The sequence below is a fragment of the Megascapheus bottae genome, chromosome 33 (assembly GCF_031878675.1).
Source record: "Megascapheus bottae isolate mThoBot1 chromosome 33, mThoBot2.hap1, whole genome shotgun sequence".
NCBI lineage: Eukaryota > Metazoa > Chordata > Mammalia > Rodentia > Geomyidae > Megascapheus > Megascapheus bottae.
Window position 1 is genome coordinate 7,262,180 of NC_143541.1, and position 23,486 is coordinate 7,285,665.

Consider the following 23,486-nt stretch of genomic DNA (forward strand, 5'->3'; position numbering starts at 1 on the left):
CCAACGTGGGTTTATTGTGAAAGGGCAAAGGTCCGGAGAGGGAAACAATGAAAAGACTATATGTCCTTCCCTAGACATATTGCCACACTTTGTGGGCTTGCTCAGGGGGCCCCAGAGCAACCACAAAACAACTTCTATGGTCTGACCCTTTGACTCCTGTACTTAACGGTCTGGCAGGGGCACCCCATCCCTGGCCTGAACAGTGGGGTGCAGCAGCCTCTCTAGTTGATGAAATAGACCTTGGCAGTGTCGTAATTGGCACAGGTAACATAATTTCTTTGTCCCAGAGGCCACCAGTTGTTGGGATGGTAGGTGGTGGAGTAGGCGGGTTTCTTGTCTTGGACACAGCTAAAGATGGCCAGCCTTCCTCCGTCAGCCATGATAGGCAGGTAAAGGTAAAGCTTATCCAGCAGATGGCCGGGCCAGAAGAAATTGGGGTGGGTGTGATGAGGAGCAGAGAGCTCCTTCTTTAATTTCCTGGAAAGAGAGAAGACAGGGAAGGTTTTCATGATACGTAAACCAAGACCACAGCTCCTTCTTGAGTGGCACCAACTGGGACCCAAGTGGGGACTGGGCAGGGTGCCAGCAGTTTGGGTGCCAATGGTGAGGGCTCTAGGTCTGGAGAGGCTGTTGTGGCCTCAGGGTCACAGAGTGAGGGCAGGTTTGACCCCAGGAAGCTGTCTGTGACATTCATATTCATGGTCTAATGGAATTGCTCTGGCATTTGAACTCATTGCTCTGGGTTTGCTAAAGCCAAACCTGCAGCTTTCTGCTCTGGTTAGTTTTGAGATAGGGTCTTGATTTTTTTTTTCTTCCTGATCTATCCTAAACCAAGACTCTCCTATTCTCCTATCCACACTTTCTGCTGTAGCTGGAATGACACGTGCCCACAATTTTGCCCAGCGCTGTGTGTGTGTGTGTGTGTGTGTGTGTGTGTGTGTACATTTGCATGTGAATATGTGCATCAATCAGTACCAGTGTTTGATCTCAGGGCCCAGAGTTCTCACGTGGCTGCGCTCTTTTTGTTAGTTTGTACTCAGGGCCCAGGCACTATCCCTGCTCTCTTCCAACTTTTGAGCCTCAGCTCCATTTCCAGTTTTCTGGTGGAGAAAAATATCTCATGGACTTCCCTGCCTGAGCTGGGTTTGAACCACATCCCTCGGGAACTGCAAGTGTGAGCCATTGCACTAGGCTCACTTGGCTTTTTTTGCTCCTATCTGCACTATCGACCACTTGAGCTACACCTCCAGTCTGGTATTTTGTTGGTTAACTGGAGAAAATTGCCTGCCTTGGCTGGCTTCAAACCTTGACATAAGCCCATCAGATCTTCTGAACATTTTTGAACTTAGGCTAGTCTTGAGCTTAGGCCTTTCAACCTCTGTCTCCCTAGTAACTAGTATTTTACCACCCCCAACCTCTAGAAGCATTTTAATGTGGTGTTTGGAGTCTCCCCTCTGGAGTCAGCCTTGCTGACTGCCCATCTGTGACCTTTGCTCCTGGAAAATGGGATGCTGAGCGGTCACGTGATCTCACTTCTAGGAATCATGCAAGCAATGCCTGCCTGGGGTCTGCAAGTGCTCAGCCCGGCCTCCCAGCTCCTGGACTCCGGGCCAAGACTGTGCTAGGAGCCCCACAGGAGAGAGTGAAGCCAGCCTGCCCTCCCACCTCCTTCCTAACGGGTGATGATGCAACAAACCTGGTAAAGTTTTCAAACTCTTCGAAGCCCATTTTCTTAATTTTCTTTAGTGTTTTCCTAATGGAGAAGAGAAAGGACATTTTGTTACAAGTGGGAAAACGAGGCTAATGGGAGACTGCATTTCTTTTAACTATTTTGGGGGGCTTGAAATCAAAACCTTAGCTCACTGGTTCAGATATCTTCCTTACAGCTGGCACTCTACCACTTGTGCCAGACTTCCAGCCTCCTTGCTAGTTAACTGGAGTTAAGGCCTTGAGGAATTTCTCCCACCTTGCTGCCTTCCAAGCCTAACTCCTTAAATAGCTACAAGTTCAGGTAGCAGCCACCAGCTCCCAAGCAGGAGTGTTTTTCTGAGCCTTCTTTCTGAGCTTTGTTTTTTCTCCCTTCCAAGGATAGTTAGGAGAGATATTTAATAAGTAGTAGTTACCAAAGCAAAGCAGACTCCTTGGGTCTTTCCTCTCTTCCACTGCTAGCAGCTACCCCAGCCTCAGGCACAGGGATGGTGAGTCACTCTCCACACCCGTGGCAAGGCTGTATCCCCTTTCCTATCTCTGAATCTCTAGGGCTGGTCTGCCTGCCTGGATGCCTGCCTTCCTTCTGTCCTCCCTCCCTTCCTCCCTCCCTCCCTTCCCTTCTTTCTTGCCTTTTGTCAGTCCTGGGACTTGAGCTCTGGGCCTAGGCACTGTCCCTGAGCCTCAGCTTCTTTTGCTCAAGACTAGCACTCTACCACTAGAGCCACAGTGCCACTTCTAGCTTTTTCTGTGTTTGTGGGGGTTGAGAAACCCAACGCAGGGCTTCATGCATGCTAGACCAGCACTCTACCACTAAGCCACATTCCCAGCTCCTCTGCGGTGTTTCTTTTGTTTTGTGTTGATGCATGGGATGGAACTCTGGGCCTCGGGCACACTTAACTAGTGCTCTAGTCCCTGAGCCATGACAACATGAGCCCGGCGTTAGATCTCTCACAGCTTAGTTTTAGGTAGTCAGAGCCAGTGTTCTTCCTTGGGCCAGGAGACCTTTCTTCCTTACAGCTACAGCTGACCAAGTGCAGAGATCCCCTCCCCAGGTCTCTAGTTCCTTCCTGGGTTCCTAGAGCTCAGAGGTTAATGTCAGTCCCCCCGAGAGGGGAAGCAGTCCCCAGGCCCTCTGGAGGGCTCCCCATGCATGCCCAGCTCCCATTCAAGCTCCGCCTTCACTGCATCAGGTCTGCCCTCCGTTGCTCTTGGGAACACCTGCACCAACAGACAAATCCCTGACCTGCCTAGCTGTCTGTGCGCCACCCAGTGCCCGTGGAAGGAACTGCGTCTGCATGGGTACCAAGCATTAACCAAGGCTTGCCTGCTTCTACTCCCGGGCCTTCTGCTACATTACCCAGGCAGTTGGCAGTGCTCTCAAGTGCCAGGCAGATCCAGGACCCTTCTTTTACCAGGCTGGCACCAGCCCTCTACAATCACCATTTATACTGCACAGGCCCTTGGGTCACTGTAGGAAGCCATGTTTTTTTTTAGAGAAGACTTAGGTTGGCCCAAGGGTCAAGGTGAGGCCCCAGGGTGCATTTTTCCCTTTCCAGAGGCTGCCAGCTTGCCTCTCACTGGAGAACAAGCTGGTCAGTGGTAGAGCAACCTGGCAGAGGCCGGACTGCCTGGCTGTCCTCTCTAGAGCCCTGGGCAGGTGACTCAGGATGGCGCTTACTTTGGGGCCTGTTGAGGTGTGGGGTGCGAGGTCACACTGAGTGGCTAAGTAGGGGCCCTGATCCTAAGGCATGCTTCAAAGGTGACAGTAGTGACCAATCTGAGGTGACAGGTTGGGAAACACATGGTACCCCGTGCCCGCCAGCACTGATGTCTAAAGGGCCAGTGACTGGGCAGGCAGGGAGACGCAGGGTCAGGGAGTGAGCCGCTCAGAAACTCAGCTTGTCCATCTTCTTAGCCAGAGGTTTGCATAAGATCCGGGCCCTGAGTAAAGCCTGATTCAGAGGGTGGAGAAGCCAGTCCTCGTAGTATCCTCCCGGCTGCCGGATGGGAATCACTTGTTCGTCCTGGTAAACGATCTTATCTCCAGGGAACAGCAGCGCTGCGAGTGGCAGGAGAAATGAGCAGACTTGTTAGCTAAGATCTCCTCCCCAAGACTGTGTGTGTGTGTGTGTGTGTGTGTGTGTGTGTGTGTGTGTGTGCGCACGTCGACACTGGGGTTTGAACTCAGGGCCTCATATTCTCACTTGGCTCTTTCATTCAAGGCGAGCACTTTACCCCCTTGCACCACACCTCCATTTCTGGTTTTTTGATAGATAATGGGAGATGAACGTCTCATGGACTTCCCTGTGCAAGCTGGCTTCAAGCTGCAATCGTGACATCTCAGTCTCCTGAATGGCTAGGATTACGGTTGGGAGCCCCCAATGCCTTGGCTACACTTCTAGTTTTGATAATAATGGTTTTGCTGGGGGCATAGGCGGCTGCACAGGTGAGGAGGGAGGGGAAGGAAGGACAGGCAGGCAAAACTAACATTTTCAAAGGCGTGCTTGATTTTTTTTGGGGGGGGGGTCAGTACTGGGGCTTGAACTTTGGGCCTGGGCACTGTCCCTGAGCTCTTCAGCTCAACACTATCACTCTACCACAGTCTCACGGAGCTGGGCACAGTGGCTCATGCCAGTCAGCCTAGCTACTCAGGAGGCTGAGATCTGAGGATGGAGGTTCAAACCCAGCCCGGGCACTGAAGTCCATGAGACTCTTATCTCCAGTTAATCACCAGAAAACTGAAAGTAGCACTGCGGCTCAAGGGATAGGGCAGTAGCCTTGAGCTGAAGAGCTCAGGGACAGCGCCCAGGCCCAGAGTTCAACCCCCCACCCCACAACTGACAAAATAAAATAAAACAAAAGAGCCTTGTGAACTTCTGTGCCGGGGCTGGCTTTGAACCAGGGCCTTCAGGTTTCAGCACCTTGAAGTAGTTAGGATTACAGGTGTGAGATACCAGCACCTGGTGGCATGCCTCATTTTTAAATGTTTACACAATTTAATGTGAATCGTCAAAAATAGTAAGTAAGGGCTGGGAGTGTGGCCTAGTGGTAGAGTGCTTGCTTGCCTAGCATACACGAAGGCCCAGGTTCCATTCCTTGGTACCACATACATAGAAAAGCTAGGAGTGGTGCTGTGGCATAAGTGGCAGAGTGCTAGTCTTGAGGAAAAAAACCAAGGACAGTGCTCAAGCCCTGAGTTCAAGCCCCAGGACTGACTGGCAAAAAAATAATAGTAATTTTACATTCATGGAAAATAAAAAGAATGTGTGATATTTATTAAAATATCAGTAGTGACCAACTCAAGCTAAGGGGAATATTAATTTTTATGTTTTCAAACAAATGATTGATGGGGCTGGGATTGTGGTTTAGTGGAAGAATGCTTGCTTAGCATGAAGCCATGGGTTCTATTCCTTAGTGCCAAATACACAGAAAAAGCGGGGAATTGGGCCACTCCTGTCATCCTAGCTACTCAGGAGGCTGAGATCTGAGGATTGCAGTTCAAAGCCAGTCTGGGCACTAAAGACTGAGAGTCTCTTATCTCCAATTAACCACCAGAAAACCAAAAGTGGCACTGTGGCTCAAGGGGTAGAGCAGTAGCTTTGAGCTGAAGAGCTTAGGAACAATGCCCAGGCCCAGAGTTCAAGTCCCATGACCACCCCCCAAAAAAAACAAATAAACAAAAACAAAACAAGAAACAACAAATGGGAAATGGTACGATGGCTCAAGTGGCAGAGTTAGCCTTGAGCCAAAGCAGCTCAGGGACCATGTCCTGGCACTGAGGTCAAGCCCCATGACTGGCAAAAAACCCAAAAACTGAATCTGGGTACCAGTGGCTCATGCCTGTATTCAAATCCTAGCTACTCAGGAGGCTGAGACCTGAGGACCGTGGTTCAGAGCAGCTAAGACAGCAAAGTCCGCGAGACTCTTATCTCCATTCAAGCACCAGAAAGCTATGATAGAATGTGCTGACGCTGCCTTGAGTGAAAAAGATCAGGGACAGCACCTGGGCTAAGTTCAAACCTCAATATAGGAAGAAGAAGAACAGAAGATTGGGGGGGGGGGAGGAAAGAAATCCCCATCTAGTGGCAAAGCCACCAGGCTGCGCCAGCCTTCCATGCTCCCAGCATCCTGATGGCCCAGGGCCGCTTGGCTGTGCCCGGTGTCTGGGGAGAGCCAGCTCAGATTGCGGGCGTGGCCAGTCTCAAGGCCCTTACCTCTCGCGAGGATCTCTTCCGTCAGGGGGAGGCTGTAGGCCTCACACACCTTGCAGCACTCCAGGTAGGTGAGGAAGACGTCCCTGCGGGCCTGGTTGATGAGCTCCTTCATGTCCCCGGGGATGGTGGACGGGAGGCAGTGCTGGTCAAAGCTCTTCTTTCCGCAGCGCACCAGGCGGCAGCACTCGGAGTACTGGATGGAGGGGATCGGGAACTGCGGGGAAGAAGGGGTGTCCCTCAGGCCATCATTTTGCCTGGCTGCCAGAGCCTCAGGAGGGGCTGGGGCAGAGCAGGTACAGTGGGACTGTCGGCCAGGTCCCACCGTCAGTGGATTCCAGTACCCCGAAAGGACGCCTGGCTGGGCAGCGCAGTGTGTGTGTGAGTGTGTGTACCTTGTGACGGCGCTTCCGCTCGCGGTAGCGCTTGCCCACATCCTCCATCTCCTCCAGCGTCAGGGGCCTGAACTCCACTCCCGTGTCAACCTTGGGCACCTGCAGCAGATTCATCTTGGGGGGCTCCGGGGGCAAGTCCTTTGTGGGCTTCTTTGGGGAGACTTTGTAGCTAGACGTGATGGACACTGATGTCAGAGGGAAGAGACAAAGGATGGATTAGGAGCGCTCCGGGCCACAGTCAACCCGTGCTACCAAGCGGGCACTACTGGTCCCGCGTCCAGTGTGCCAGCAGGTTGTGCGTGGCCTCCTCCATCCCCACAGCATCCGCCATTGGCACGTCCCACCCCCGCCTCCTGGCTGCCATCCTCAGCCAAATGTTGACCAGATCGCCTCTACCTCCCCACCAGATCGAAATCCAAGTCTGTGAGACATCAAGAAAATAAATAACAAGGGCTGGCAAGGGCTGGGGCGGGCAGGGTGGAGCGCTTAGACCTTGCTGGTGGGAATGCAAACAACCGCAGCCATCTTGGAACCCTAATGACTTTGGAGGTTGAAAAAGGAAGGATTGTGGTTAGTGGCCAGACTGGGGAGAAAAGTCTGTGATATCCTCTTTCGGCTTGTAGCTGGATGCAGTGGATGTGCCTGTCATCCTAAGTTGTCATGTTTCAAGAGGCCACCACAATGGGAAGAAGCAACCACGGGATGTCCAGACAGGAAGCAGGACATTATCTTTTTTTTTTTTTGCCAGTCCTGGGCTTGAGCTCAGGGCCTGAGCACTGTCCTTGGACTTTTCTCAAGGCTAGAGCTCTTCCACTTGAGCCTCAGCACCACTTCCGGCTTTTTTTTCTATATATGTGGTACCAAGGAATCGAACCTGGGTCTTCATGCATGCTAGGCAAGCACTTTAACCACTAGGCCAAACTCCTGGCCCAGGACATTATCTTGAACCCTGCAAAAGGCAGGGCTGCAGGCAGGGCTCAGTGGTAGAGCCCCGGAATGTCAAGCTTAAGCCTCTGAATTCAAACCCTAGCACTGTTTTATGTTAACTTTAAGGAAACGGAAGAGGGTGAGGTTAAGGAGTGAATCTGATCAAAGTACATTACGTGCAGTCTTCTTGCTTCAGCTCCACAAGTATTAGGATTGTAGATGGCACTGCTCTGCCTGGCTCAGTTAGCTCTGTGTGTGTGTGTGACTGGAGTTTTGAACTCAGAGCCTCATGTTTGTGAGATAGACACCCTCACCACTGATCCACATCTCCAACCCTCTTTGCACTGGTTATTTCTGAGATAGGGTTTTGCTTCCTGCCCAAGCACATGCCCGGGCTAACAGGAGCACGAGCCACACCCAGCATTTTTCCACAGAGCTGGAGTCTCCTAGACTTTTCTGCCCATGCTGGCCAGAAACTGTGATCCTCTCAGTTTCCACCTCCTGGGTAGCTAGAATGACAGGCATGAGTCACTGGGTCCCATCTCTCCTTTACCTTTCAGAGGATACAAGGGTGGCTGAGTGTTTGTGAAACTACCTACTTCTAAGTGAATCTCTGAGCCTGGAAATGCCAGCATTGGCTAATGGATAGCCAACCAACTAAGAGCACACACTTAGGACTCCTGAATAAACTAGGCCCCAGGGTGGAGAAGAGACACACCCGGGGACTTGAAGTACTTCGGCTGGCTCAAGGTCCACTGCTTGTAAGTGCTGTTCAAGGTTTCCATGGTGATGGCGTTCAGTTTGGTAAGAGAACTGAGGTAGATTACCACATCTTCTACCTCCTGGCTCTTCAGAGGGATGCCAATCTGAGGACAGGAGAGAAACCACCATAGCCAGCCTGGCTCCCATACAAACAGGGCTTCATGCATGCTAGGAAAGCCACGTCCCCAGCCCATTCCTGGCTTTTTGGTAGTTAATTGGAAATAGTCTTACAGACTTTCCTGCCCTGGCTGGCTTCTCACTGACATCCTCAGATCTCTGCCTCCTGAGTAGCTAGGATTACAGGCCGGAGCCAGTGGTACCTGGCCAGAATTGCATTTTTACTTTTATTTACTTTACATAGGCAACTGACTGTATACATTCACCAGAAAAAGAGGACTGGCACCACGTGGCACCAGTTGGAAGTGTAGTATCTTGGGTACTACACAGAGATACTAAGTCAGAAGGCTCCCAAAGGATTCAAACGACAGTGCCAGCTGGAGAAGCTCTAGAATGTTCTAGAAGTGGGACTGAAAGCCCGTCTCTTTCCGGGCTCCACAGCTGGGTTGTTCTGAGGTTGGCTCTGCAAGCTTTCCACTCAGACAGCCTCTTTCTCTGCTCCCCAGCTCTGAGGCTGGAACCCAGGGCTTGGCCTACCACTGCACAGTACCCCATGGGTTATCGAAGGTCAGATCATGCAGATGTGGGCTAAAGATGGGGTTTGGCCATGGCCCTCACCGCAGCACATCTCCTCTGGCTCTGCGGCTGTGAGGCACTCCAAGGCCCGAGTCCGCTGTGTCTGTCGTTCAGTGGATCAGACCCAGGGAAGGAGCTTACCACCTTCAGCGTCGTGATGAACTCCTCCCTGGAGATCGTCTGGCCCTGGCCACGGTGTTCTGTGTTCTCAAACAGATCCACGATCTTGATCTTGTGACTTCGCAGGAAAGAATACACAACTGACAGGGAGTGGGGCCAGGGTAGCTGGAGCTGGGGCACTGTGTGGTGCACCACTCGCACAGGTCTTTTCTGGAAGAGAGGAGAGGGGGAGGCAGGGGAGAGGTCAAGGGAGGGGTCAGAGCTGGAGAGAAGCAGAAGGCCAGGTGGAAGGTGGAGCACGAGCACAGCCCAAGAAGTTGCTTCTTCTAGCCTTGGGTTTCCCCTTCAGAAGTGAGACAGGCTGGAATGGTGAGGCTGAAGCCTCACTCTCTTCCAAATGTGCACCCCTGCTGGAACCAGGCACAGCCTTCTCTTGGCCTTTGCTCTTCCTGGACTTCCTCATGGCTGTCCTTTCCTCTTCCTACTTACCTAGGCCCAACCCTGCCTCCAATGCTGAACGCTTCCCAGCCTTGGTGTGTCAACTGGAGGTTTACCATGGTCTCCTTGCCCCCAGCACGTTGTTGCTCTATGCCCCCGGGGAGAATGGGGTCTGCCTCTGTTAAGGGCCTGTAGCAAACCTTTGTATCACATTCTAATGTGTCTGCCACCCTGCTTCTGCAGGAACCCCTATGATCGTGTGCCCAGGCACTAGGCAGGGGCACAGTCCATATGCAGTCATTGTTAGCTGCTGGAATGAAGGATGCTGGAAAAGAAATAATGTCTACTTATAAAAGAGCAATCAGGAATGGAGAGGTGAAGCCACCAGCATAAGGTCATGAAGCAAACAGGTCAGCAGTGAGGCTGGGCTTCGGGCCAGTCCATAGACACATACAGACATATGGGTTTTGGCTAGCATGGCAGAAGGACTGGTCTTGAGGGTTCTGGACACCAGTGAGATTGTAATAATGGTGAAAATGTTGGTCAATGATAAAAAATTCATCATATGTCCAGGTCTAGCCAAGGTACTTGGTGTAAAGTAATTTATCTCAACGTCACAGGGACCCCAGGAGAGAGGCACACTGATTAGTTTACTTTAGTATTTATTTTTATTGGCCTGGGCTTGCTGTCTTTGAGTTCTTTTGCCCAAGGCTAGCTCTCTTCTCCTTTGAGCCACAGAACCACTTCCAGTTTTCTTGTGATTACTTGGAAATAAGAGTCCCACAGACATTTGCTCACCAGAGCTGGCTTTGAACTGTGATCCTCAGATCTCAGCCTCCGGAATGGCTAGGATGAGAGGTGTGAGCCACTGCGTCCCCCCACCCAGCTTATTTATTTATTTTTAAGACCGTGTCTTACTCTGCTGCTATCCTGGAACTCAGAACCCTTCTCACTCAGCCTTCTGAGTAGCTGGGACGACAGACCTGTGTACCTGGCATTTCTCTGTTTCACAGATGAGAAAACTGAAGCCCAGCCTGACCTGTACCTGGAGTTTCAGGTATTTTGTACAGCAAGGGGACGTGAAGGGCTGGTGCTGGTCTGCCTGTGACCATCCCTATCCTGTTTCACCTAAGGGACAGCAGAGACCCAAGATCTTCTGCATCTTCACCGGGCCCCGAGCACTGCTCACCATGGCGGTCTTGAAGGCATGCAATCTTTCCATCAGCCGGGCGTTGCGCTTCTCCTGGATTTCCTGCAAGACCTTGCTCTCGGAAGGCGTGATGTCAGCCTTGTTGTTGAGCCACTTCCTCACGTTGCCCAGCGACTCCAGCTGTTTCCGCAGCTTCACTCTTTGGCTTAACCAGGCCTCCCTGTCCAGCGGCTGCTCCTCGATGTCTTCAGGTTTGAAGGTGTTGTAGGTGGGGATGGGCCGAGGGGGAGCCCGGGGTGGGGCAGGGGGGCTGCTGGGCTCCTGGCCTCGCTTGGGAGGCAGGATGATGATCCGTCTACGGCATCGTGGCAGGTGAAAGTCCTTCTTGAACTGCTGGAAACAGTGCGCAATGACCCGCTCGGGGTTGAAGCGGGGGCTCTTGACAGGAGCTTCATTATCTTCCCAGGGGTCGCCCTGGAAGAAGCCTTGGGAGGAGAGGACAAGAAGGTGAAGAGGACGAACAAGTCAGGGAGGAAAGATGCTTTAGCTTCTGATGCCAGGCCTCCTGATGGCCCAGCAGGAGTGAAATGAGGAACACACACAAGGAAATGTGCCAAGCTAAGGGCTTCATGCACTTTCTCATATGGACTCCCCTTTGTCCGCAGCCTCCATCTCCGCTAGGGGCCAGCCTGGACCTCAAGCCCCCTATTTACACATTGCATCAATTGCCATGTTAGGTTCCCCCAGATATGGGTGAGAACTCTTTTGCCTGGGCTGGTCTTGTACATTGATCCTCCCGCCTCCTGCCTCTGAGTAAGGCGGATTTACAAGCAGGACCCACAGAGGCCAGCCACTCACCATCTCTTATTCTGTTATCCCTTTAACTCAGTCATGTACCTCTGAAGCTGGAGCACTTTGCCAAGTCCCTGGCACCTGGCAGACTGCTGAAAGAAACTTGAAGACTAAAATTTCCATGAGTCTTCAGTATGGAACTTGTTGGTGTCTGGAGAAAGTGACAGAGTAGAGTGGTGGGGGCTCCAGGTACAGGAGTCATGGTGATGCCAAACAGGCTAAAATATTAGGCCTGGTCCTGCAAACAGGAGAGGCATGCAATGGGCATGACCTGCCCTCACAGCAGGGGAGATGGCAGTGTGGCCCCCACTGTCTCCATCTGTGGCCTGGTGCCTTGCTGGTGTGGCCCTGGACCTACCAGGCCCAGTCATTTGGTGTTAGGGACATTGACCATGGCCAGGTTCTGGGAGTATGTGTGTGTGTGTGTGTGCGCGCACACAATGTACTGAGGGAGGACCTGTGACACAGCAGCACATTAGGCACTTAACTAGCATAGTGATCTGTTGCCATGGCTGTGGACACTGCGGGATGATTGGCCACGTGCCGGGAGGGGGCGGGGATTGACTGAGGGCTGAGGGGAGGGGCTGGCAGTGGGGACAAGGATTCCACTTTGCCTTTTCTCCACTCATCCAAGCCCAGAGGTCCCAAACTGGAAGTAAAATCAATCAATCAAGTCATTTCCCCCCATGAACTGCGATCTCTGCACATTGCCTGATCATTAGGGCTCAGCTTTCTCATCCAAAGAATAGGCCCTGCAAACAAGAGAGCTTTAAGAAGGCAAGCAAAGGCCGGGAGTTTGGCCTAGTGGTTAAAGTGCTTGCCTAGCATGCATGAAGACCCGGGTTTGATTCCTCGGTACCACATACATAGAAAAAAGCCGGAAGTGGTGCTGAGACTCAAGTGGTAGAGCTCTAGCCTTGAGAAAGTCCAAGGACAATGCTCAGGCCCTGAGCTCAAGCCCTGGACTGGCAAAAAAAAAAAAAAAAAAAAAAGAAGGCAAGCAAGACACAAATAGAGGCAGGGCACTTAGTATGCTTTGGATTTCAGCACCATCTATTGAGGAAGAAAACATGGTCACCTGCATTCAAATGGAAAGAAATGAGATCTAAAAAGGCATGCAATTGGTTCTATTTCTGTCAAATGCTCAGAACAGGCAGATGTACATACAGAAAGATTGCCAAGGATGAGTGGGTATGGTGGGTTCAGATGAACTGTTAGCAGGTCTGTAGTTTCCTTTTGATGGTGGCAGGTACCTTCTGATAATGGTAATGGTTGCATAACATTGTAAATGCACTGACAAAACACTGAATGGCTGGGCAAGCACTCTCCCTCTGAGCTACTCCCTTGCTCTAAAATGTCTTCCCCCCACCCCCCCTTTGATTTTTTTTGCCTGTCATGGGGTCCAAACAGCCTGGGCGCTGTCCCTGAGCTCTTCAGCTCAAGGCCACCACCCACCCTTGGGCCAAATCCCACTTCCCAATTTCTAGAGGTTAATTGGAGATAAGAGTCAGGTCCTTTTGTGCCAGGGCTGGCTTTGAACCTTGATCTTCAGATCTCAGCCTCCTGAGTAGCTAGAATTTTTTTTTTTTTGGTTTGTCTTGGGGCTAGAACTCAACCTGAGCACTGCCCTTGGGCTTTCTCAAGGCTAGCACTCTACCACTTGAGCAGTAGTATCATTTCCTGCATTTTCTGTGTATGTAGCACTGAGGAATTGAACCCAGGGATTTATGCTAGGCAAACACTCTTACCACTAGGCCACGATCCCAGCCCCATTATGTGAATCTTATGTCACTTAAGTTACACAGGCAAGTGTAATGCATACCTTTAGCCCAAGCTATGCAGGCTCAGTTCTGAGATTGTGGTTTAAAGCCAACCTGGACGGAGAGTCTGTGAGACTTTTATTTCCAATTAACCAGCAAAATGTTAAAAGGGGAGGTGCAGCTCAAGCGCTAAGAGCCTTAGCCTGGAGTGATGAAGCCAGGTAAGATTATACGGCCCTAGCATAGGGCTTGCACTAGATGAAAATATGAGAGTTTATCGGGAAGCCAATGCTTATCTTAGGAGGGGAGGTGGTGGCCAATGTTTCTGTTCTCTAGTCTAAATCCCTCCCTTACCCCAAAACTGACACTTGCCTACCAAAGGGAACCACAGCCTAGCTTGTATCACACTGCATCTGGTTCTGGTCAAATACCAGCCCAAGAAAAGGCAATTTCCCAAACAACTGATTTTATTTCCTTTATTCAGTCAACTTAATTTTCAAGTTAAGCCTTACAATGGTAATGAGAAATTACAGCAATTAGTTTAGAATTTTGTTTTGTTTTGGGAGCTCGGTTTAAGGTAAAGGCTTTGGTACTGATACCTGTAACAAAACAACATAAAACCAAGATCCCATTCGACAACTGGAAGATGGGATGAGATATCTTATCAAGGAAGTCAAGGTCAAGGTCAAGAGCACAAGCTGAGCTCAAGTGGAGCCACAGGCAAACATTCACATTATCACATGGAAGCTGGGGTCACATCTACAATGTTAAGATCCAGTGTGGAACCAAGAATACATGATGCTAGAAAATGGCACTGTGGCTCAAATGGTAGAGCGCCACCCTTGAGCTTTGTGCTTCACTTCCTAACCCCCCCCCCAAAAAAAAAAAACCCAAAAAACAGTCCTGGAGCTTGAACTCAGGGCCTGGGCACTGTCCTTGGGCTTTCCTCAAGGGTAGCACTCTACCACTTGAGCCACAGCATCACTTCCAGCTTTTTCTGTACGTGGTACCGAGGAATTGAACCCAGGGCCTCGTGCTTGCCTAGCAAGCACTCTACCACTAGGCTATGCTTCTGGCCCATGTGTTTCAGTTTTTAATAGCTGTGGTAAGCAAACATAACTAGACACCATTCTAGACAACTAGACTTGGTACTGGGATTTGAACATGCACTTCCTAAGCATGGGCCAATATCATCTGAGCCTTACCCCACCCGCCCCGCCGCCATCAGTGTATATTTTCCTAATGTGCCTACTACTGGTAGACCTTTGATACTGAATGTTCTAGAACGTATTTTGTTAAATGGAAATGAGATTGGACATTATGAATAGATGTTTGCCCTGGGGAGAAGGTTTAATTTAATTTTCTAACAACACCTTAAAATGGCAATTGGTAATACGTGATTTAATAATTTAGGATCTTTTTGTTTAGTGATTTCTGTTTAGGGTAAATATGTATTTGAACTATAAGATTGCAAACCTACAATAAAATGCAAACTCTTTGATTATTCACCTAACAATTACATATAGTAACAGTTTAAAAATAGCAAACCTGATCTTTCTAGCAGCAGTGATATTTACTCTCTCTGTACTGCTGGTAGTTTATAAAAGCATTTCCATGCTCACATTTCATTACTGGAGAAGTCATATAGTTTCAAAATTGTCATAAAATAATAATTTATGAAAAACAAATCTTGAGCTGGTTACTGGTGGCTCGCACCTATAACCGTAGCTACTCAGGAGACAGAGATGTGGAGGATTTTGGTTTGAGGGTAGCCCAGAAAGAAAAGTTCTCACTAGACTCCATTCCCAAAATAACCAGCAAAAAGCCCAATTGAAGACATGGTTCAAATGATGAGTACCAGCTTAGCAAGTGTGAAGTCCTGAGTTCAAACTCCAGTATTCCCCAAAGAAAAATTCCTTTAAACCCCAAAGATATTCTAGAACCTTCAGCAATAAAGATTCACCAGTGGCACCGCATTTATGAAAACTCACACTGGGCTTTAACATCCGTACATGTGTAAAAATAGCTCATTGGGTAACCTGGAGCTCTTAAAAACAACTACAAAGCCATGCATAGAAGACAGTCTAAAAAATTTTTAAAAAGGTTTAAGACAGACTTAATTTTTCATGATTTTCCCAAAGCCAGTCATGATATTTATTTAACTTGTGGTCTTCAGGGTGTACCTGGAAGAAACAGAACACATTAGAAGACAGAAACCTCATGTAAATTAGTCATAAATACATTAAAAAAAAAGTCTGGTGAGGAACAGGACTTTGTAATATGTAATACCCTTCAACTTAGTAGTGTTCACAAATGTTTAACATGGTACTTTACGTGAAAGCCATCCTGTACAGTTTACAAACTATTCTCCAATTCGGGACTGACCCAGATCTGGAACAGATGTTGAGATCATGAGTTAAGCTTTCTCATTCATTCTCTCTTCCGTAGAAGGTTCTGGGCCCTGAGAGGTTACGTGTGCTGCTTAAGTCACAATGGATCACCCTGGTGAAACAGGAGCAGGTCAGCCTGAGGACGGCTACAAGGCCCCACTGGCTGAATGCTGATGGCAGTCACAAACTGAAAGGGTCTTGTACCAGGCCAGCTGCCAGGTAGCCATTAGGGTGCCCCAGGGGGTGCTGGGTACACACAACTGTAGCTAGGGAGTTAGGGTGAGATACTGGGAAAAACCCAACAAGCTCAAACACGACTGATTGCCTTTTGCGGTGTCCTTTTGACAGGAGATAAACCATACCAGGCACAGGGGACAAATGCTGGGGGTTGGTCCAAGGTCACGTCAAATAAGTCTTTGTGAACCTGGAATGTCTGTGGATCCTCTATGCCACCTGCCACTGCTGGAGCCGGGACGGCAGCCAACTTGGGTTCAATAAGTGGTCTCAGCCTTCATGGTGGACCAGTGTGCCTCAGGCCCACGTGCGGGGTATGTTAGGGGCTGAAGTAGGCCTTACCTGCTTCCACTCATTGACACAAAAGATCCGGTAAGAGTCGTTGCCATATTTCCCGATGCCATGGAGCTCAATTGGATACTTCCACTGCTTTGTCAGATACTCATCTGAAGGACACAACACACATAGGAGGTTCCTCAACCGGGGTGATAGAAGCAGGACAGGGAGATGGTGGGACAGGACAGATGGGAGCTTTCCAAACATCCTGCTTGTGATGGTTCTTCCCGCACGTCACCTGCCTCTCCCTATCCCCTCTGTGCTGATGAGACAGAGGCCATGGCTTCTCAGTTCTGTCCAAGTAGACCCGGGGAAGTGTCAGTGGGACACTGAGGTTTGGAGAAAGTAGACAGCTTTTGTTTTTAAATATACTTTTTATTTTCTCTAGGTAGTTGTACAGAGGAGTTGTCACTAAGTAAACAGTTTAAAATGCCTTCATCATGCACGGAACTGGTGCTCCTGCCTGTAATACACTAGCTACTCAGGAGACTGAGATCTGAGGATCTGGGTCAGAAGACAGCTCCCACAATTCCAATCAACTAGCAAACAGTCGGAAGCTCACGTAGTAGAGCTTCCTTGATCAAAACAGCTAGGGAACAGTGCCCAGGCCCTGAGTTCAAGCCCCAGTATTGGTACAACCAACAAATATCTTTTTTTACTTCGGAGGAGCTGAAAATGTACCATTCCCCTTCTCTATTTCTCTCTATTGTAACTCTGTTAATAGTAAATTCTTACTAAAACTTAAAAAAAAAAAGTATGGCTTCCATTAAATTGACACAGTTTTCCCCCTTTGGGGAGAGAGGACCATACCTGAGAACTTGATAATGGTTTTTGCACGGAGATCGTAGAGACCGAGAGGCTGCAGAAGTTTTGACACGTCCCTCCAGTCTGCAGCTCTTGCGACGTCAGCTGAGGGGTACTTCTCCAGAAACTCCCAGAGCACAGGGATTGCCATTTTGCCTAGGAAGGGCAAGCAGCCTGTGGTTACCAGCCTCCAGGGGGCTGGTTTCCCTGTCAGGCAGTTTCTCATCTACAACTTTTTTTTGATGTCAGTTGTGGGGCTTGAACTTAGAGCCTGGGCACTGTCCCTGAGCCTCTTTGTGCTCAAGGCTAGTGCTCTACCACTTGAGCCACAACCCCACTTCCCATTTTGTAGTGGTTAATTGGAGATGAGTCTCAGGTCCTTTAGTGCCCAGGCAGCTAGCTTTGAACTGGGATCCTCAGATCTCAGTCTCCCGAGTAGCTAGGATTACAGGCATGCGCCAAGGGTACCCAGCTTCATCTAGAACTTTTAGTATAGGAGTCTTATTTGTTCGGCCATGGACAAGAAACCAATGTGGTGAACCAGCAGTCTCTTTCAGAGTCAAATACCAGCACTGCTAATCCATCTGGCTAATAGGTGAATTACAAGTATGGCTCAAACAATAAGAGCACCGGCCATGAGCAAAGAACAATGCAAGGCCAGGAGTTCAAGTCCCAATGTTGACCCACACACAGTCCCCTCTCTGAATACAAGGTATATTCAATTTAAAAAAAATGCTCACAGAGGACACAGAAAGGTTAGTAGCACTGATTATGAAAGCTCAACACAAGTAGGAAATGTCAATCTGCTCCTTAGCAATCAAAAGGACCTGGGGTAGCATTTTGTCTTTATTTCTGTGTCAGTCTCAAGGCCTGGGTGCTGTCCTGAGCTGCTTTTGCTTAAGGGTAGCACTATACCATTGAACTACAGTGCCATTTCCCACCTTTTTTTTTGGTAGTTTACTGGAGATCAGAGTCTCATAGACGTTCCTCTCTGTGCTGGCTTCAAACCTCCATCCTCAGTTCTCAGCCATCTGAGTAGCTAGGATTACAGGCATGAACCACCACCAGCTGGCAAATAGTCTTCTTTATGGGTGAAGAGTTTAGAGCTAGAGGAAGGCCTTACCCAACATCACTGCCTCGAAACAGACTTTGAACCCACGCCTCTAAAAACATTTCAGCCTTTCTAGCCTCTGAGACACAAGTGAAAATAATCCACAAACCTGAGGTACGGTTGAGAAATATCGTTGCAATGAGGAGCTTCCATGGGTCATGGAAGAGGGTTTCTTGAACAAGATTAAAAGGGGATCGAGGAGGAGTCCATTTCTTAAAGGCTTTACGTCGTGGGGGGCTGAGGGCTAAACAGATATGCAGCATCAGAAGCATGTACCCCGAATATGCATACATCCCAATGCTCTCACTGGAGAACATACCTTCTTTGTTATACTTGCTGGAAAAATACAGACTTGTTTTCCTTTTCTCTATTTGTGCTCGTGGGATGGTATTTTCTGAAAAGGAAGGGTGGACAGTGTTTTTAGAATCTATGGTTATGAGCAAGGACGTGGTGGCTTCATGCCTGTAATTCTAGCTACTCAGGAGGTTGAGATCTGAGGATCAAGGTTCAAAGCCAGCCCAGGCACAAAAGGACCAGACTCTGACCTCCAATTAACCTCTAGAAAACAGGAAGTGGGGCTTGGCTCAAGGATAGGTCAATAGCCCTGAGCTGAAGAGCTCAGGGACAGCGCCCAGGCTGAGTTCAAGCTCCATGATCCATACACACACACACACACACACACACACACACACACACACACACACACACACACACACAAAAGAATCTATGGTTATGGCTGTGGTTATGGCACTTAGGAGGCTGGGCAAGAGAGAAGGAAGGAAGAAAAGAAAGGAAAGGGAGGGAGGGAAGAGGAGAAGGATCCAACATATGATCTCATGTTCAAAAAAAAAAAGTGTACATATGTATACATATACGTACACATGTAGGGAGACATCACAAATGAAATGAATGAAAGCAGTGTAAGTTATTGGTGAATAGTAGTTTTTGTTATAAATTTTCCCAAATCTCTGCACCGAATGTTTAAATACTTGTTAATATAAGGGTTACAGACAAAACAGAAGCTGCAGCAAAAGCTAAGCTCTGGAGTGGAGCCTCCCATCCCCCTCCCCCACAATGGAGGGGAGCGGGGTTTTCTGGTCATCCTATTTAATGCTTGTTTCAGCCACATACTCTAATTTGAATGCCAGCAAATAATATCTTACATTTGTATAGTGTGAACCATTATTTTCACTTCTCATTTTTTATCTTTATTTTTATTTTCAGTTGGAGGTGGGGGGAGAGGTTTGAACTCTGGGCCTGGGCACTATCCCTGAGCTCTTCAGCTCACGGCTACTGTCCTACTTCTAGAGCCAGTTTCCAGTTTCTGAGTGGTTAAATGGAGATAAGAGTCTCATGGTCTTAGTGCCCAGGCTGGCTTTGAACTTCAATCCTCAGATCTCTGCCTCCTGAGTAGCTAGGATTATAAGTGTGAGCCACTGTGCCCAGCCTTGTTTTTTGAGACAAAGTCTCGCAATATAGCCTAAGCTGGCCTTGAATTCATAATTCTCCTGCCCCTGTCCCCCAAATCCTGGAATTACAAGAGTGCTACTCCATGCCCACTTTCACTTTTCAATATTCGTAAAAATGGGACTAGTGAGTGTTACTGCCTCCACTTTACAGATGGAAAACTAAGGCATAGAAATTAAACACTGTCCCCAAATGATACTGGGTTGAGAGTGCTCTAGAACAAGAATCCTGATAGCCAGTGCTATCTGCTATTCTAGTTTGCCTAAGTAAAACCCAACGGAAAGTAAATAAGAACACTGGCCCTTAAGAGGTTCTTGGAAACATCTTCCATGGATTCCTGTAACTAAACACTCACTGGCTTCTTTGTTGGCAAGGCCAATAGGGGAGTCCTCCCTGTTCCACTGGACACGGAGACTGAGAACTAGCCTCCTGTAAGTACAAGATAAGATGAGTAGGATATTTCCATCTTAGTCACCAAAGCACACTCTTAAATATTTAATTCATCCATTATATTGGCAATGAATCTACATAAGCCCCAAGGTTTTAACCTCCAAGTCTTTGAAATGAAAAACTTGAAGAATTCTTATGCATTTACTAGGGACATGTGGCCATTTCTTACTAAAAGTGGAGAGATTCCAGGCATAGAAAGGACCTAAAATTAGGGTAAGACTGAGAGCAGGAATTAAGTCTAATCTCCTGTTTCCACCAATTTGTCCAGGCAATTTCCCCAAAGGGTTTTAAGTAAAATTACTATTCTTTATGAGAGTTATTCATTATATCATAATGGCATAATGAATGACTAATATAGAGCTGCTCAAAAGATCTCCTTTTTTATCAATTATTCACTGAGGTATTATAAAGGCAAAATTGCTAAAGCCTGGAATCTGTAGTAAGAGCATATTACAAATAATACATGAATTACTATGATTGCATCTTTGAATTATTTAGAGTTCTTAAGTCTGTTAGAAAAGCATTATAATAGCTTAAATGATCACGATACGAAACTAAATTGGAAATCACACATCAAGAATAAGTAACAGGAGTGGGAAGACGCACTATTCACTGGGCATGGTGGCTCATGCCTGTAATCCTAGCTACTCAGGAGGCTGAATTATGAGGATCACAGTTCAAAGCCAACCCAGGCACAAGAAAGTTCGTGAGACTCATCTCCAGTTCACCACCCAAAACCCAGAAATGGCACTGTGGCTCAGGTGGTAAAGCAGTAGCCTTGAGATGAAGAGCTCAGGGACAAAGCCCAGGCCAAGAGATCAAGTCCCATGATGGACCAAAAAAAAAAAAGACACTATTTTTGGTTAGTTTATGAATAAAAAGAATCTTCTCCAAGTTTTTCACAAGGGAAGCCTTTCAACTTTCCTTAAGGCGTTAAGATTATTGTCTGAGGAAAAGCTGCAGAGGGGGAGGAGCCCTAAGGCAAGCCTACGCTGTTGTTCCAGGGAGATGGTGGCAGGTGTTGACTGGCTGGCATCCTGGCATTAACCAGCTGGTCCTCTCTGTGTCATGATCTGAGACAGAGCTTTAGGATCAATCGGGAGAATGAATCTGACACCTAACACCATGTCGTAACCATGTCCAGGTGTCCACAAGACCTGGGGGTGTGGACTCCCCGTGTTTAACAGCACAAAAGTGTTCAGAATACCTTGAAACATTTTCTCAGAAATAAGGTTGTTGTTGGCCTGTGAGCAGTTGTGCATTTCAGAGCCACATTTTAAAATGTTCTCATGCAAATGCTGCTTCCTGTCCCCATCATCTACTTCTGTTCTGATTTCCTCATCTGCTTCTGTAGCTGGACATGATTTGTTGGTGATGCCAGAAATGGTATGTTCAAAATGAAAATCAGATCCTGAACTTAGAGATGTCTCTTTTACAAGGCTCCTTTCTTCATTGGTTATACCAAGGGGCTGGTCATTGGCTCCTGTATTTGAAATGTAGCAAGTTATGTCAGGCTGACAGGCTTGTGCAACAGGCTCGTTTTCAGCACCTGTTTGATTTGATATAGATCCTTTTTTTCTCTTACTTTGAAGAGAATCTGGAAGATGCTTCCTGAATCGTGTTTTGATTTTCTTAGCTGGAATTTCTTTCAAAGCAGTCACCTTCCTTTTGGATCTCCCGACGGTCCTGAGCTTAACATCATGAACAACTTCTGAACCAGTACAGGGCACATTTCTTTGCCTCCTGCTTCGTGTCCTGAGGTGCTGGTTTGAGATGGCACTTTCCTTTTGCAGTTGGGAAGTCAGAGCTGCCAGGCTGCAATCTGTATGTTCTGACTTGATGGCTCTTTTAGACCATACTGTAAAATCAAAATCTTCTGGTTTAAGAGAAGTCTCTCCATTTTTACAAAGATAATTAGCAAGTGACTTTCTGGATCGGAACTTCCATCCCTGTGGGCTGAAAAATTATGTTAAAGAAAATTTGTGACTTTAAAAAGGAATCTATCCACATTTCAAATTTCTAATAGGTAATTTCCACATGTTGCCACTGATGTTTGCCATCTGAAAGTCTAAAGTATTTGTCTATTGGTACTAGGGCTTGAACTCAGGACCTCGAGCTTGCAGGCAGGCTCTCCACTGTGTGAGCCATACCATAGTCCTTTTGTGCTTTAGCTGTCTCGTTTAGGGTCTCGTTTCTGCCTTACACTGCCCCTGGACTTTGTTTTGTTTTGTTTTTGTGCCAGTCCTGGGCTTGAGCTCAGGGCTTGAGCGCTGTCCCTGGACTTTCTCAAGGCTAGAGCTCTACCACTTGAGCCTCATCACCACCTCGAGCCTTTTGCTATGTATGTAGGGTACCGAAGAATCGAACCCGGGACTTTGTGCATGCTAGGCAAGCACTCTACCACTAGGCCAAACTCCTGGCCCCATGCCCCTGGACTTTGATCCTTCTACCTACAGCCTTCCTTCAGTGCAGGTGAGGGCCTCTCTAAGACTTTCTAGGCTGGCCTTGAACCACAGTCTCTTACAATCTCTACCTCCTAAGTAACTATAAAGGGCCTTCTTCAATGGATTCCTCTATGACTGCATAAAATTTACAAATGTAACCTAAGGGCCAGTGCACCATTAATCATTCATACTACTTAAAGTATCAAAATGTAGGTAACTGCCCTAAATCAATTGCTACAACTAACCATTAACACTGATGAGTGGTTTTTGGTAACAGTACTGAGGCTTGAACTCAGGACCTGGATGCTGTCCCTTAGGTTTTTCGTTCAACAGCTAGCACTCTACCACTTGAGCCACTGCTCCACTTACAGCTTTTTGGTGGTTGATGATAAGAATCTCAAACACTTTTCTGCCTGGGAAGACTTTGAACTTGGATCACAATCTCAGCTTCCTGAGTAGCTAAGAAAACAAGTGTGAGCCTCTGGCACCCAGTTCCACAGTGATTATTAAGACAAAAATAAGCCAAGATTCCTTGTTATGCTTTCCCACTACCTGTCTAGAAAAATAATTATTTGCTGGTGCTATCTCTATTTTACCACCTTGGGTGCTTACCTGATAAAATACACATCAAATTTTCCTGCTGTTTTCCCAGACAATCTCTGCTTCACAACTCTTTCCCATCCACAAGGGACAGGCGTCTGGCCCGCTGTCACTGTAGTACACCCAGATCCAGTGGACACGATGGCTTCTGGGGGCCTATCTGCTTGCATTTTCTCTCTCCCCACGTGTTCCAATTCCACAGCAGCTGCTTCCTCGCTGGAAAAACAAAGATACAGAATTTCTCTGCTCATTCAACTTCAGTCCAGCACAGTATGGGAACCCCATATGGAGATGGAGGAGGTTAACGTGGGTAGGGACCAGTCTTGCGCCTGGTGAAAGGAGGCAACATCGATTTATGTATTTATTTGCCAGTCCTGGGCTTGAGCTCAGGGCCTGAGCACTGTCCTTGGACTTTCTCAAGGCTAGAGCTCTACCCCTTGAGCCTCAGCACGACTTCTGGCTTTTTTTTTTCCTATGTATGTGATACCGAGGAATCGAACCCGGGTCTTCATGCATGCTAGGCAAGCACTTTAACCACTAGGCCAAACTCCCGGCCCCGCAACATGGCTTTTTAAAGGAGCTTTGGAGGCGAACTTCTGAACAGGATCCGGGAAATCAGCTCCTAGGAAACA

General features: G+C 48.1%; 2 protein-coding genes across 3 annotated transcripts; both read right to left on the bottom strand.

Annotated features, from left to right (window-relative positions):
• Efcab12 (EF-hand calcium binding domain 12) lies at positions 1-15,940 on the bottom strand. Its single transcript, XM_090324007.1, has 9 exons — positions 15,404-15,940; positions 10,446-10,891; positions 8,840-9,028; positions 7,962-8,109; positions 6,317-6,501; positions 5,925-6,138; positions 3,610-3,769; positions 1,697-1,753; positions 1-477 (listed from the first exon to the last, which is right to left on the bottom strand). Exons 1-9 carry the CDS (start codon positions 15,429-15,431, stop codon positions 222-224), a joined length of 1,683 nt encoding a protein of 560 aa, XP_090180133.1. The 5' UTR covers positions 15,432-15,940; the 3' UTR covers positions 1-221.
• Mbd4 (methyl-CpG binding domain 4, DNA glycosylase) lies at positions 15,097-23,145 on the bottom strand. Of its 2 annotated transcripts, XM_090324008.1 has the most exons (7): positions 22,867-23,145; positions 21,018-21,766; positions 18,213-18,287; positions 18,003-18,137; positions 16,789-16,938; positions 15,985-16,088; positions 15,097-15,201 (listed from the first exon to the last, which is right to left on the bottom strand). In XM_090324008.1, exons 1-7 carry the CDS (start codon positions 23,103-23,105, stop codon positions 15,124-15,126), a joined length of 1,530 nt encoding a protein of 509 aa, XP_090180134.1. In that variant the 5' UTR covers positions 23,106-23,145; the 3' UTR covers positions 15,097-15,123. The 2 variants fall into 2 exon arrangements, with proteins under 2 accessions (XP_090180134.1, XP_090180135.1); XM_090324009.1 differs by lacking the exon at positions 21,018-21,766 and having other exon boundaries at positions 22,867-23,144.
• Between the last annotated feature and the right edge of the window lie 341 nt (positions 23,146-23,486).